Raw genomic sequence first — 13,862 nt, forward strand, 5'->3', positions numbered from 1 at the left:
GAGATGCCGGAGGAAAGCGAGCGTGCGAGTTGGAAGGTTGTTCGAGCACAGGGGAGTATATCGAGCAGCCTTGGGAGTGGAATTTTACGGAAATATACCACTATGGATTTATGCCGAGAACGCAGCCGAATTTGGAACAGTGGAATGGGTTGTATGAGATGGCGAGATATTCAGAGCGGTGGCAAAAGGATAGGCTGAATGCTTGGAAGGAGGAGTACGAAGAGGGAAGGTGGAGGCCGGATGTTAGAATGCTGGAGGAGGAGGAGCAATCATTTGTGAAGGAGCTAGTCCGATGTCTGGCAGGAGAGGGGAGGGTCACGCTGGAAGCTGTAGATGGCCAGAAAATGCAATGGCAGGTCGAGATGGGGGGGGGAGGATAGTGAATAGACAGATCAAGAGATGACTATGACTCTATTGAATATGAATGACACCATCAATGTCAATGCGTCTCCATAAACAAGCAAAAATAAGACTTGGCTTGGCTGTCCTTGGCCACGCATTCCTGCAGATCACTCGATAACACCTTCCCGTATGGAACAATAGTGGGCTAAACATGTCATTGTGCAGAATCTCCAACACGCTAAGGCCGCCACAGCATCACGTCCCGCTTGTGAGGGGTAGACTAGACCAGCAAGACATTTAAGACGAGCATGTTGCGACTCGATCGTCAATCTACAATCACCATCCACACTAAAATGACAATCACAATGGCCACCAAGATCAAGCTCCTCCCCAACCCGCACTACCGCAAGTCGGGGACCAAGTCCTATGTCCACCTCATGCGCAAGTACCGCTTCACCCCAACAAAGGGCGGGCCATACTTTATCAGCAGCTCGCTTCACCAGACAGGCCGGCAGTATACAAACCTGCCTGTCGGTGGCAAAGCTCGCATTCAGCACATCCTGCGCAAGAGAATCGCGAATACAGACCAGACAGGCGAAGTCGGCGCCGACGACGTCCAGAATGACGCCATGTATCTGGCGCCAGTGAGTATCGGTACTCCAGCGCAGACGCTTAATCTGGATTTTGACACGGGATCCGCGGACCTATGGGTGAGACACTACATATCTCGTTAACACTTGCAAAATACTAAGGAATAGGTCTGGTCAACCAACCTCCCCTCGGCGACCACCTCCCAGCACAAGTCCGGCACAATCTTCGACCCAAGCAAGTCGAGCACTTACAAAGAACAGTCTGGCTCGACATGGAAGATCTCCTACGGTGATGGCTCCTCTGCCTCCGGTACGGTAGGTACAGATACAATCTCGCTCGGCGGCTTGAAGGTCCAGAACCAGGCGATCGAACTGGCCGACACCCTCTCCGCACAGTTCCAGCGGGGAACTGGCGACGGCTTGCTGGGACTGGCATTTAGCAATATCAACACGGTCAAGCCGCAGGCTGTCCACACTCCTGTCGAGAACATGACCTCTCAAGAGGACATCCCGAAATCGGCGGAACTGTTCACGGCGAAGTTGGGGTCCTGGAAAGATGCGGATGAGCCGGATAAGGGGGAGTCATTCTACACGTTTGGGTTCATCGATCAGGATACCGTGACGGCGTCGGGCCAGGAGGTATACTACACTCCCATCGACAACAGTCAAAGATTCTGGCTTTTTGACTCTGCCTCAGCGACTGTGAATGGCAAGACAATTGCGCGGTCGGGGAACAAGGCCATAGCTGATACGGGGACGACGTTGGCGCTGGTCGATGATGAGACGTGTCAGGCAATCTATGATGCTATCCCGGGGGCGCACTACGACCAGGATAGCCAGGGGTATATTTACCCGTCCAACACGACAGAGGACAAACTTCCTGTTGTCTCGTTTGCCGTTGGAGACAAGCAATTCGTCGTGCAAAAGGAGGATCTGGGCTTCGCCGAGGCCAAATCGGGATATGTCTACGGAGGTATCCAGAGCAGAGGCAGTATGACAATGGATATCCTTGGTGACACATTCCTCAAGGGAATTTACGCAGTATGTCTTTGTCTTTATGTTGTGTTGAAGACATCTCGCTAATGGTGGTAGATATTCGACGTCGGCAATCTCCGTTTCGGGGCTGTCCAGCGCAAGGAGCTGCACCAGAATCTGTCTGTTCCTCAGTAACTTGTTGTCTCTGTTTGCAACATGGCCAGAATGAATGGCATTGTTGTTCATTGCAGAGAACAATGCCTTTGTTGAGTTGTCCCGTCCGTTTTGTAGACATATCTTTACTGTCAAAGAATTGTATCAACCAGTCGCATTGTCGTCTTTGTTAGCAATCAAGACATATTCGAGACACCATCGTCTACCCTCCGTAGTGTTTGAAACTTCTTGTTTTTATATTAAGACACTCACATGGACTGGAATATAAATAACCCAATGACATGAAGTCCATCTTCTCATCATCATCATCATCATCAATCACCTCTCCTTCAACAACTCCTCTTTTCCAACTGCTGCTTGCAAACCTTCGCTGCAATCCCTGGTCATCGCAATTACTTCGAAATTCACAATGGTTTGTCAAAATTACACCCCTTTCCAAGAAGAAATGCTAACTCATATCCAGCATCTGCCATTGGAAGTGCGTGAGAAACTCGCACTTCTCCCCGAGTCTCCCTCGCGCGAAGAGTTATATGTCCTGTGGACCCACCTCTTACAGAGGTATTTTCCCTTCCCTCTCCATGCTTCTCTCCCAAACCTGCCCGATCTTCCTGACGAGACCGAGGTGAAGTACGCTCTAGGCAGCCATCAAGAATCCGAGACCTCACACATCTCGCTCACCGTCGGCCGCGAGTATGGCCCCTTTGACCGCCTGAACTTCCTCCATGTCTTCTGCCAGGCTGAGCCGAAGGAGGAATGGCACCTGGCAGAGCTGCAGGCTAAGTTGAAGGAGGAGATGATGAAGTCGTCTCACTGTCAGATTGCACGGGGGCGCGGGATGACCATACACGGCGCGATTGTCATCGGTCGTGAGGTCAGGTTTTACAAGCTGAAGCGTGACGGATCGTTTGAATGCATGGCGTGGTTGGTCCAGGGAAAGCAGAGTCTGCATATCCTCCAGGATATGCGGATTATTACCACCCACCTCATGCAGATAAGCTATGAGGTGAGGATGCGTGATTGATTTTGTGTGGCTTGGTCTGATTTACTTGTTACAGCGCGATTAAGGTACGTCCGTGGTGTCGAACGCGTTCTGCTTCTGTGTTTGTTGATATCTTGAGCTTCCAGATCTGATTGACTGTTGGTTGGTTGCTTGCTTGGTTGACTTGGTCTGGGTGAGTTATGCAACTGTCCTGCATTTTCGGTATATGACTTTGTTGTCTGACTTGAATGATTGATATATCCATTTGGAAGGTCTTATGCAATCTACAATCGTTGAAACAATCATAACTATCGCCGTTGTTTTCCTGTCCGACTCCGTAGATACAGCTATTGCCTGTTCGATGTAAGTGCCATCCTGCCTGAACTCGACATAACCTAACCGGCGGCCGCTACTGTGGATGACCGTACGATACCTAGAAATGATGATCCTCTGCATTTACGTGAAAAGTCCTGAAGAGACAAGTTGACCGCTGTAGACTCTTCACGGATCTTTTCTGCTCCCCATATCCTCCACCCCTCAAGACCTCAAACTACTATTGTATGACCTAGGAGGGGAAACTGGGAAACCCCATTGACCCAGAAGTAGATAAGCCCATTTGACTCCAAATATCATAACCTAAGTTGTTGAGATAGCCCAACATGTCCGTCTTTTCCCCGTAATGTGTCATGTGCAGCCTGACACGGAATCACGGTCCGATCCCTTAAATCCCTCGAGCGCGATTGATGCAAATCCCTCAGGGCGTAATCCGGCTAAATAAGGTAATTTGGCTGTATCCAATCGGGAGAGAGCGCCTGGATCTTATCCTTTATGCAAGGTTTAAATAGATTAGAGTGTGCAGTTTTGCCGTCTCGGCTTATGCTTGTCCTACTTGGCTGAATACTGTGCACAGGGGATTTGCGGGGTAAATATGCCTCTCCGTTCTTAATACGGATAGTAAAGTAGGATATAAATATTGGACAGGTTTCTTCCGAACACAAGGTTGCAACATGGTGGATCAAGTTTGACGGAATGATGCTTCTCCTTGGTATATTTCTGGCCCGGCTTGCGGTAGCTGCCGCGCAGAGCAGCTGTGTCTCGGCTTGGTAAGTCTTCCTCTGGTCAGAGTTTGCATTTGACTAAGAGTCAGGGGTCAATGTGGTGGCGTTTCTTATACAGGGTCCACCTGCTGCCAAAGTGGGAATACCTGCGCCGAGATCAATTCGTACTACTACCAGTGCACGCCAGCAACAGCTGTGAGTGTTCTCGCCATCCAGCTATTCATACTAGCCATAACGCAGAGTAGGCTTCAACCGCCACTGGGACTTCTTCTGGCTCTATTTCATCTTCTGTCAACACTTCAGGCTATACAACGACCACTATTCTTCCCAGTCCTACGGCTACACAGAGCCCTTATCCATCGGCCAATGCCAGCTCATGTGGATCGTGGGCTCTCATTGATAACGTTTGCTGCCCTTACTACTGTCTCTCAAATAATGAATCCGAGTCCTGCACGAGCAGCTGTACCGGTGGCTGCGGCAGCCCTGATTCCTCCATGTGCAAGTCCGGGACAATGTGTATGTTCTCTCCTTCGAACTGTGAGCATGGCTGATAAAACCACAGGGGGAGAGCAACATACCGTAACCTCCAACGAGGACTGGCATTACAGCGTGAGCACCCTACATCATGCCTCAGATTCGTACTGATGACTACAGCGCTCAACACACTTTGGTCTGACCAGCGGCGGAGCCTGCGGGTTCGGCCTGTACGGCCTCTGCACCAAGAACAGCGTCACAGCCAGCTGGACAGACCCCATGCTGGGTTCTACCTGCGACGCTTTCTGCACCGCGTATCCGCTGCTCTGCAAGGACCGCACTAACGTAACACTCCGCGGGAACTTTGCTGCTCCAAACGGAGACTACTACACTCAGGTACGCACACACAAACCCTGAAGCGACAACCGCTAACTAAATAGTTCTGGCCATCCCTGGCTGCATCCGGCAATCCCGACAACTACCTCTCCTGCGGCGAGTGTTTCGAACTCATCCGTACCAAGGCGGACGGGACGGACTACGCCGTTGGTGAGAGCGGATATACCGATCCCATTGTCCTGGAGGTAGTAGACAGCTGCCCCTGCGACGCAAACTCAAAATGGTGCTGTAAGTGGACCCCTTCCCTCAGTCTGACAGAAATCTCCCAAGACCAGGCGGAAGCGGCGCAGACCACTGCGGCGAAATCGACTTCAAGTACGGCTGTCCCTTGCCGGAAGGATCCCATCACATGGACCTCTCCGATATCGTCATGGGCCGACTCCAAGGAAACGGCAGTCTCACCGACGGCGTGATTCCCATCCGCTACCGGCGCGTCCCCTGTCCCAAGCCGGGGAATATCTACATCTGGCTTCATGATGGGGCCGGGCCGTACTTTTTCGCGCTGAGCGCGGTAAATACCAACGGTCCCGGGTCCGTGATTAGTATTGAGGTACAGGCTGGTGGCTCGGGAAGCTGGGTTGCACTCGAGCACGATCCAAACCACACGAGTAGCCGGCCGCAGGAGCGGTATGGCTCTTGGGTCCTCCCGCAGGGCAAGGGACCCATTACTGTGCCTGTTGCGATGAGGCTGACGGCGCCGGATGGGCAGCAGGTGGTTAAGGAGGGGGCAATTACGAGCTTTACTCCGCCGGCGACTGCGGTCAGCGGGTTCTGGTATATTGATCTGGGGGTGCAGTTTACCTAGGTAGATAGGGTGCACCCAGCGCCAGGGACGACGAGCTATGCCCAAGCAGATAGTTGAATAGTGATCCTGTGATTCAAATGGTCCTGGAGGTTGAAATGGCTCTCCCTCCTGAGCCCGCCAAAAGCGGAGAGTTGCTCAACACTATTTCCACCAGCCGATAACGATTATACGGTCTCGTGTTCGAGCTCAGAGATAGGAAGCTGGGCTTATTTCCAAAGCGTGGGCCCGGGGGCACTTCAGAAGGATAAGTTACGCCGGCTCTCGGGATTCCTTGCCTCAAATGCCGGAGGGCTTTGCGGCTCTTGCCCGAATAGGGAATGGATTGACGCTACCAGTAAGACGACGTCCAATAGGCGAGTAGTGATCTACCAACTGTACGCCAATAACAGTGTTTATATGGATTCCTCCCCGCTTGGACTGTACAGACAGAATGCGAGGCTGACTCTGCGATCATCACGGCTGCGCCACCACAGGCACAAGGCAGTGTTCAACCACCCATTCTTCCCGTGTACACTCTATTGTTCGATCACATTGATTTTTCCTGGCTGTACCTCATGTGTCTGCGAGCAGCTTCCTGCTACTTACCTTCCTGAGGGAATATACGTGATCCAGTCGGTTCACTGATGTTGAACATCAACAGAAAAGATGCACGATGACCAAGATAATCAGCTTAGGGAGAGCTTGGTTGAACCTACGAACTCGGCTATCTCCACGCCTGGTTATGACCGTCATCCAGTAGATGATGGCTCTTCCAACCAGCAAGGCGCCGGGAGCGACGACAAGCCCAACCCGCCGAATCCATCTGTCCCCCTGCAACGTTCCGTATACACCGTGCTCTTGACTCTGCTGTACGGAGCCGCAGCACTATACGCTTGGGTCATCATCTGCATCCTCACTGATCGCCCAATTGGTGCAAATAGCTATGGACCCAGCGAACTCGACCGCATTCTCAGTGGCCCTCACCTTGGCACCACCACCGTACCTGAGTACCTCGACGCATTATTCGCCAAGAGCGAGAGGTATCTCAGAGCGGCGAGAACTGTCCAGTCTTTGGTGTCCGTGCTCACCATCCCCTTGACTTCCGCCGTGTGCTCGCAGACAGCCGTGGTGTATATCCAGCGGAAGCGAGGGGACAAGCGCCCGACCCTCAGGCAAAGCATGGCCCTGGCGGACAAGGGATGGACCGACCTTGTACTCTTGAAGAATCTCGTCTTTGGGGGATGGAATAAGTACAGGTCCTCGCTGCTCCTCTTTGCCTTGTTTCTGCATCTCCTAGGTGAGTTTATTGTCCTGTTTCGCTGCACCTGATCTACCTGCTCACCTTCTTTTCTTTTCTTAACAGGCGCTGCCATATCTCCGGTACAGCAGCTTTTTCTCTCGTACAAGACGATCAAGCGTGTCGGGTATCCCGTCAGCCTCACCCAAATCACAGACTTCACTGATCTTTTCCCGGACCGCGGACCTGACATTGGGCTGGATGCCACCAAGCTCAGAGCCACTCTGGTATCGACAGTCAATACGGTGGTTCAGCCGAGACTCTGGTCCTCAGCCAATGGCACCGTCTCCCTCAACGATAAGAGTTATTACACTTATTCGGCATTACAGACGAAATCCCAAAACACCCTCGCCAATATATCCACTATAGCTGATCCATTCTGGGCCGAGCTCCCCACCAGTACCAACACTGGTTTACTTCAGCAGTTCGCTCCTCGCATCAACTCGACGCCCATATGGGAGAACAATTCAGCTGCTATATTTCCCGAAGACTGCAACTCATCGTCTGACGCCTTCTATCTCCACTACGAATATGGACAGGACAATGACGCTCCATTTCAATACGACGTTGAGATCTGTATGCCGGGAAACATGTCACAATCGCCGTGGAAAAACCAATTGTCTCGACAAGATTTCAGCGAAGAGCTGTATTTCAAGATGAACTTTTCGGGAGACGGGGGGATGCTTAATTACGTGCCCAGACCAGGAACATATTGGAGGAAGCTGACGCTCCACACCACGACGGGCTACTTTGGGCTACCCAACTACGCGAATGGCCAAGTGCCTGGGCCGCTGATCGAAAAAAGTCCGTTTGGCAGGAGCCCGCGGAATTTCACCCGTCGGGATCTAGACAACGATACAGCATGGACTACGCTCAACGCTACCCTGAACGTGATCAATGCCGCCAATAAAGGTCCCCTTCTTTACATCGCCATGGCGCTGTTCGGCGAAGGCTCTTTGGCCGACGTGCAACACACAGTCTTGGCAGCATATGCCAACTCCGGCATCGGCTACGGTGGATGTATTGACATCATCCCTTTTATTCCACTTCTTGACGACCCCCACTCCTCCTTTAAGGCATCGCCAGGTAACCCGTGTCTAACAGGCGGTGGTCTAACGGGTAATGGGACCCGTGATCGTGTATACAACGACGACACGATGCATGCAATTGTTGCGGGGTACTTTTTTCTTTTCTCTGGGGACCCTACCTATGGGCCAACCTCGGAAAGAGTACAGAACGCCTTTGCCTCGGCGGCATTTCTAGCCAACGACATGTTCATGACGAACAACTACCACGAGCAGAGTATCGGCATATCATACGATATGGGCGCCGATGTACAAATCCCACACATCTCCCGTGCGGGAATTATCTTCGTCTCGGTATTATTAGGTCTTGACTTGGCATGTCTTCTGGCATTGTCTCTTTATAGCGCGTGGATTCCCCGATGGACTGGGACTCTCGACTCCTTTGCAATGCTGCGGATCGGGGCCTCTATCTCAGAAAAGGTTCCTCTGCTTGCGGCGCGAGATGTCGGCCGCATCAAGATCCTCGACGAGACTCCCGGATGGATGGGGAACGCATCCGATGGGGAGATAGGGCAACTGTGCTTAGGCGGCGAACCGCCACTCGTGAAGACGCGGCGTTACCGCTGTTACGACACCGATCATGGGCCTCAAGCCATGGCGAGGAGAAAATTCTCGCGGCCGATCAAACGACTAGGCTATTCCTTGGCTCCAGGAGAAAGTACGTAAAAGTCATGGCCACACCCCCGCCTGGTATATTGATCTCGGGGTGCAGTTACCTAGGTAGATAGAGCGCAACCAGCGCCAGTGATAATTGGTTATGCTCAAGCAGAGTTGAATAGTGATGCAGTGATTCAAATGATTCTGGAGGTTGAAATGGGTTCCCAATACTCTGCAGTCGCTCATGGCTCTCCCACCTGAACCAGCCCAAAGAGCGGATAGTTGCCCAACGAGTCTGATCTACTCGAGGTCAGTAGCCGTTCTCGCTGGAGCCAAGGTCATGGTTGGGACGTGGGGTACTTCACAAGGAGAAGATACGCCTGCTCTCGGCTATTCCTTGCCTCTACTTCGACTCACCTAGGTGGACTAGCATGAGTGTGAAAAATTACTTACCAATTTGATGATGGCAATGAACCTGAACAATATGTTTAGTTCCATGTGCCCCATGAGCAGAGTTTAGATCTTCCAAAATAATACCCAATAAAGACCATCCTTCTCACACGCAGCTCTCGTTCTACCTCTACGCAATCGCTCTGAGGCGTGTGAATGCCATGAGAAATTGGACCTCATTTCTCCTTCCAATGCACAGTAAGATTTGGCGCTACTGGGGAAGCTAGCTGTAACACTAGAGCAAGCCTGACAAGACAGATCACCTCGTATTCGGAGCTCTCCGATCGACATAAGACTAGACTAGCGTGAATGGACCACGGGGACCGCCGCCAAATAGACTAGCTATGTGGACCCAAAAAGTTCCAAGTTAGGAGTTTGGAACAGTTCGACCCGAGTACACTTCGAATCACGCTCTCCGCGAATCATAGCAACTGGGAGAGTCGTAGACTGTGGCAGCATATTTAGAAGAACCAGACTCAGAGAGTCGCATGACTGTTGACTGCAAGCTGGCTGCTGTGCCGCTCTTTATGATGGTATATGCTGTGTCTATTATGTTGATCACTGTATGCATGTTGGTTGTCATTCAGATGATCTGAGTTTCGATCTGTGGTCTCAGGATCGTCCGCAGAGGGTGTCGTTGAGCAGGCTGGGAGGCACGCAGCCAACTTGTGAAACTATCATGCATAATTTTACGTAAACAAAGTGTAGCTAAGAAATCTTGTGGGAAGGAACGAGCCCGGATATTGATGGATCTGACACTTGAGGAATACGACATAGGCAGACAAAGAGGATGAAGTATTTGGTTTGGCATGTCTTATCCGAACATCGAGCCAATATGCCTACAGGGAAGTTTGCTGCTGTAGCTGCTCTTAGCGCTGGTGTGCATTTTCGGATTCTCTTTTTAGGTACTGAAAGAATTCTAATTGGACCGTCTCAATGCGCATATATGTGGCTGGCTGGAGATACGATATGCGCCTTGCCTGGCATCCCATCACCCCATCCCTGTCACACTGACGAATAGTAGTTTCTGCTCAGCGGTACCAACAGAGGCCTGCTGCTTGCCATTGCTGCATTGGATGTCTTGCCAGAAGCAGAGAAGATAGGCGCAGTGCTGCACTGTTCAAAAGCAATTATTGATAGTATTTGGAATCAACACAAGCCTTCGTACATTGCCAAACTCACAGGGCTAGGGTATGAATTCACCACCACCATAGCCGCCACTGATCGGGCTGAAAGATTCATACATTCGCTCTGATGCTCGAACCTTAGTTCTGGAAGCTACTGCTGGCTGGAATTAATGCGCGTAAATAGGAACCTACCCATAGTCAGAATGGTTCAGTCAATTCAAATGTAACCAATATGGAATAAGATTTTCGAGCGCGACTGTCATATTTGAAATCATTCTTTACTGAGCCTGAGAATGTAACCTGTTATTTGCGAGATCCATTCGGAGTCTGGCTCTTAGCATGCCGAACAGAAGTTACCCCCTACATACAGTAGAATTCCTGAAGAAGCAAAGAAAGACCCCCCTCTACAAATACTATAAATATGGCCGTTAACTTGCTGTCTGATATGAGCACCTATTCGAGGCCTAGTATCTTAATCATTTATTCAGAATTTCTCTTTTCTTGTTGTCCAACTCCCTAATTGTACTTAGGTATCGTTATGGGCTGTACGCCGTTCTTTCCCCTTGTTCTTGTACTCGGGCTCCTCTGTGTGCTTGTTGCAGAGGCTGTTCCTCTTTTGCCAAGTGAGGACCCTTTCTACACCCCGGACGATGACTCCTGGTCAAAATTGCCCCCCGGAACCATTCTGAATTCTCGCAACGTGACAATCGCCTCCCTGCTCCCTGGCTTCCCAAGTAAAGCCAAGGCATTTCAATTGCTGTATGTCACCCGGGACGTGCATAAGCAGCCAGCCCACACAGTCACAACGATAGTTGTCCCTCAAATCCCAAAGTTCAACCGGCTCCTCTCCTTTCAGATTGCCTACGACTCGCCTGACATCAATTGCTCTCCCTCATACGGGATCCAGTTTGGTGTGGACGGTACCGCTGCTACCTGGAACCGCAATCAGCTGAGCTATCTGCTTCCGTACTTGCAGCAGGGTCCGGTTCTGAATATACCGGACTACGAGGGTTCCAATGCCGCGTTTACCGTGGGCCCGCAAACTGCCTACCAGACTCTGGATTCTATCCGTGCGGCACTGAACTCGGAACACCTCACCGGCCTCAGCCCTGAGGCCAGAACGATCATGTTCGGCTACTCTGGAGGCGGTTACGCCACAGAATGGGCCTCTGAATTCCATCCCAGCTACTCACCAGAACTTAAAATCATCGGGGCTGCGATCGGCGGTCCTCCTACTAATATTACAAAGACCTATCTGTCCGTCAACGGGGGGCCAGCCGCAGGGTTAAACGCCTGGGCCATGCTGGGGGTAATGAACGCATTTCCTCACCTCAAGGCCTATATGCTCGACCACCTTCTACCTGAGTACCATGATGCCTTTCTCGGTCCTCTGAAGCGCTGCAGTCCCCGTAGTGAGGATGAAAGCGACCCTCCTCCTCTCAGTAACATGAATATTTCATCCTTCTTCGACAATGGTGACCAGTTCCTATATGAGTTCAAAGATCTTCTCGATGAAATCGGCGTGATGGGAAGACACGGATTCCCTGAGTTTCCGCTATACATCTACAAAGGCACGAATGATGATATTGCACCCACGATTGAAGATACAACTGCTCTGGTGCGCAAGTTCTGTGAGGCAGGCACTAATGTGAGGTATCTTCCGTACGCGGGGCTAGACCATACGACTGCCTTGATTTTCGGTATGCTTCCGGGTTGGGGATGGATGACAAATATCTTCAACGGGATTGAGCTACCAGGCTGCCGCTGGAATGACCTTAACCTTGACGCGGATGGAGGCGAAGGAGATATATTGGAGTATCCTTTCCCTGATCAGGAGATTTTCCAATCCCCTCACTTGGGCGAATTGAAGTAAGAAGACACCACTTGCCTGCCTCAAGAGTAATCTAGTTTTGGATATTGGTATTGACTGAATTTGGCTATTCCCTAAACAATATATCTACATCCTTAAACACTTCATGAACACACATTCATCAAGAGACTGAAGAGGTATGACGGTGTATTTTGCAATTGGTCGACCAATATGCATCCGATTAGATTAGGGGAGTGTATGGAGCTTTCTATCTATCTCAAGAGGTGCATCTTGAAGGTATAGCATGAACAAACTCACTTGTATATACTTCCCCATGATAGAACATGCCAAGACCCATCTTTAGATAGTCTGTTCCTGTGCTCTAAAAGATGACATATCTAGTTCCAGCCTCTTGGTTCACGGGGAAAGTCAAAATAATATCGTGACATCACCACCTTCGTTGATGCCTGCGATGCTGACTATCATCCACCGCCTACTGTATTCTCTGAATGGATAATGGTCGGATGACCATAGTTCTGCTAATGGATCGTGATGATCCATCTGGTCTCCCTTGATATATCGTCCCGCAAATCCGTGGAGACGATGATACAATCAACGTAACCTACATCCAGACTACCTGAATTATGAGTGACACTATTATAACCAGATGTGACGACCTTCCAGCCCCGAAAGAGCTGGCCGAAGCCTACGAGCTCGAACTACAATCCCAAAATGGCAAGCCGATCCGGTTTGGAGAGCTAGTTGCGGGAAAAGGAGGCCAGATCACAACGATTGTGATTTTCAGTATGTCTCGTCTCTCTTACTTACGCCGCCCTACTAGCCTTCTCATCTACTGACCATTCTCAAGTCCGCCACTTCTTCTGCGCCTATGATCAGGACTACGTCCGTGTAGTCTCGCGGCGTCTCACCGACTCCGTCCTCGCGACGCTCCCCAGCCCCACCGGCCCATCACAGCTCATCATGATCGGCTGCGGTGACTCTCAACGCATCGTCCCTTATGTGTCGGAGACAGAAGCCGCGTTCCCCATCTACACGGACCGCACGGGGAAGATCTACGAGAAGCTGCATATGAAGAGGACGAGGTCGCAGATGACTCAATCGCCCTCTTATGCTCAGATCTCGTTCATCAGTGCGCTTGGAAAGGCATTCAGACAGATGTTTTGGAGTGGGTGGCAGGCGTTTCGAGGGGGTAGCTGGGGACAGAACGGCGGCGAATGGGTCTTTCGAGGAGGCAAGTGTGTTTATGTCCATCGGATGAAGCATGTCTCGGATCATTTGACGGCGGATCAATTGCTTGAGGTGCTCAGCCATGATGAGCCGGCTGAAACAAAGTAGTGAGAATGTGTGAGCTACGAGTGTTGGGTTACAGTTCGGCCGAGTGCATACAGTCCTGGAGAAGGGGCACATTTACCTGTCAACCTGCCATTTGCAGTGGATACCCTGATTAGGAGGTTTTCTTTATTATTTATGGTGTCCCCCATTTGAATTTATATATCTGTTCACGGAAGCTTACGTCCCATTCCCTATGAGTGATGGAATGACTAACATAGAGGAACTATGGGGCAAAATAAGTGCTTGCTATTTCAGGTCGGGCGTATTTTGTTCTCTCGTGTCACATGGGCGCGGGGTATGCAAAGTGCCTAATCTATCCCCCACAGTCGATCTAATGTTTTTGTAACCCAACAAAAAGGCCCGGTTAGGAG

The 13,862-nt window shown here is 50.9% G+C and overlaps 7 protein-coding genes across 7 annotated transcripts; all 7 read left to right on the top strand.

Moving 5' to 3' along the window:
• Positions 1–110: 110 nt before the first annotated feature.
• Positions 111–380, top strand: Aspvir_001967 (uncharacterized protein; the record flags this gene model as incomplete). The annotated part of the gene is made up of 1 exon (XM_043273571.1): positions 111–380. One exon carries the CDS (start codon positions 111–113, stop codon positions 378–380), a length of 270 nt encoding a protein of 89 aa, XP_043129506.1.
• A 327-nt stretch (positions 381–707) lies between these two features.
• Aspvir_001968 (pepsin-like aspartic protease) lies at positions 708–2,102 on the top strand (the record flags this gene model as incomplete). Its single annotated transcript, XM_043273572.1, has 3 exons — positions 708–1,052; positions 1,101–1,973; positions 2,025–2,102. The coding sequence occupies 3 exons, from the start codon at positions 708–710 to the stop codon at positions 2,100–2,102; spliced, it is 1,296 nt and encodes a 431-aa protein (XP_043129507.1).
• Positions 2,103–2,490: 388 nt separating this feature from the next.
• Aspvir_001969 (uncharacterized protein) lies at positions 2,491–3,102 on the top strand (the record flags this gene model as incomplete). Its single annotated transcript, XM_043273573.1, has 2 exons — positions 2,491–2,493; positions 2,545–3,102. The coding sequence occupies 2 exons, from the start codon at positions 2,491–2,493 to the stop codon at positions 3,100–3,102; spliced, it is 561 nt and encodes a 186-aa protein (XP_043129508.1).
• Positions 3,103–4,612: 1,510 nt separating this feature from the next.
• On the top strand, positions 4,613–5,793 carry swo1 (putative swollenin; the record flags this gene model as incomplete). The annotated part of the gene is made up of 5 exons (XM_043273574.1): positions 4,613–4,634; positions 4,681–4,727; positions 4,773–4,988; positions 5,033–5,216; positions 5,264–5,793. The coding sequence occupies 5 exons, from the start codon at positions 4,613–4,615 to the stop codon at positions 5,791–5,793; spliced, it is 999 nt and encodes a 332-aa protein (XP_043129509.1).
• A 645-nt stretch (positions 5,794–6,438) lies between these two features.
• Positions 6,439–8,820, top strand: Aspvir_001971 (uncharacterized protein; the record flags this gene model as incomplete). Its single annotated transcript, XM_043273575.1, has 2 exons — positions 6,439–7,069; positions 7,136–8,820. The coding sequence occupies 2 exons, from the start codon at positions 6,439–6,441 to the stop codon at positions 8,818–8,820; spliced, it is 2,316 nt and encodes a 771-aa protein (XP_043129510.1).
• A 2,046-nt stretch (positions 8,821–10,866) lies between these two features.
• On the top strand, positions 10,867–12,201 carry Aspvir_001972 (uncharacterized protein; the record flags this gene model as incomplete). The annotated part of the gene is made up of 1 exon (XM_043273576.1): positions 10,867–12,201. The coding sequence occupies one exon, from the start codon at positions 10,867–10,869 to the stop codon at positions 12,199–12,201; it is 1,335 nt and encodes a 444-aa protein (XP_043129511.1).
• Positions 12,202–12,782: 581 nt separating this feature from the next.
• On the top strand, positions 12,783–13,494 carry Aspvir_001973 (peroxiredoxin-like family protein; the record flags this gene model as incomplete). Its single annotated transcript, XM_043273577.1, has 2 exons — positions 12,783–12,942; positions 13,007–13,494. 2 exons carry the CDS (start codon positions 12,783–12,785, stop codon positions 13,492–13,494), a joined length of 648 nt encoding a protein of 215 aa, XP_043129512.1.
• Between the last annotated feature and the right edge of the window lie 368 nt (positions 13,495–13,862).

Source organism: Aspergillus viridinutans, assembly GCF_018404265.1.
Source record: "Aspergillus viridinutans IFM 47045 DNA, scaffold_10, whole genome shotgun sequence".
Taxonomy (NCBI): Eukaryota; Fungi; Ascomycota; class Eurotiomycetes; order Eurotiales; family Aspergillaceae; genus Aspergillus; species Aspergillus viridinutans.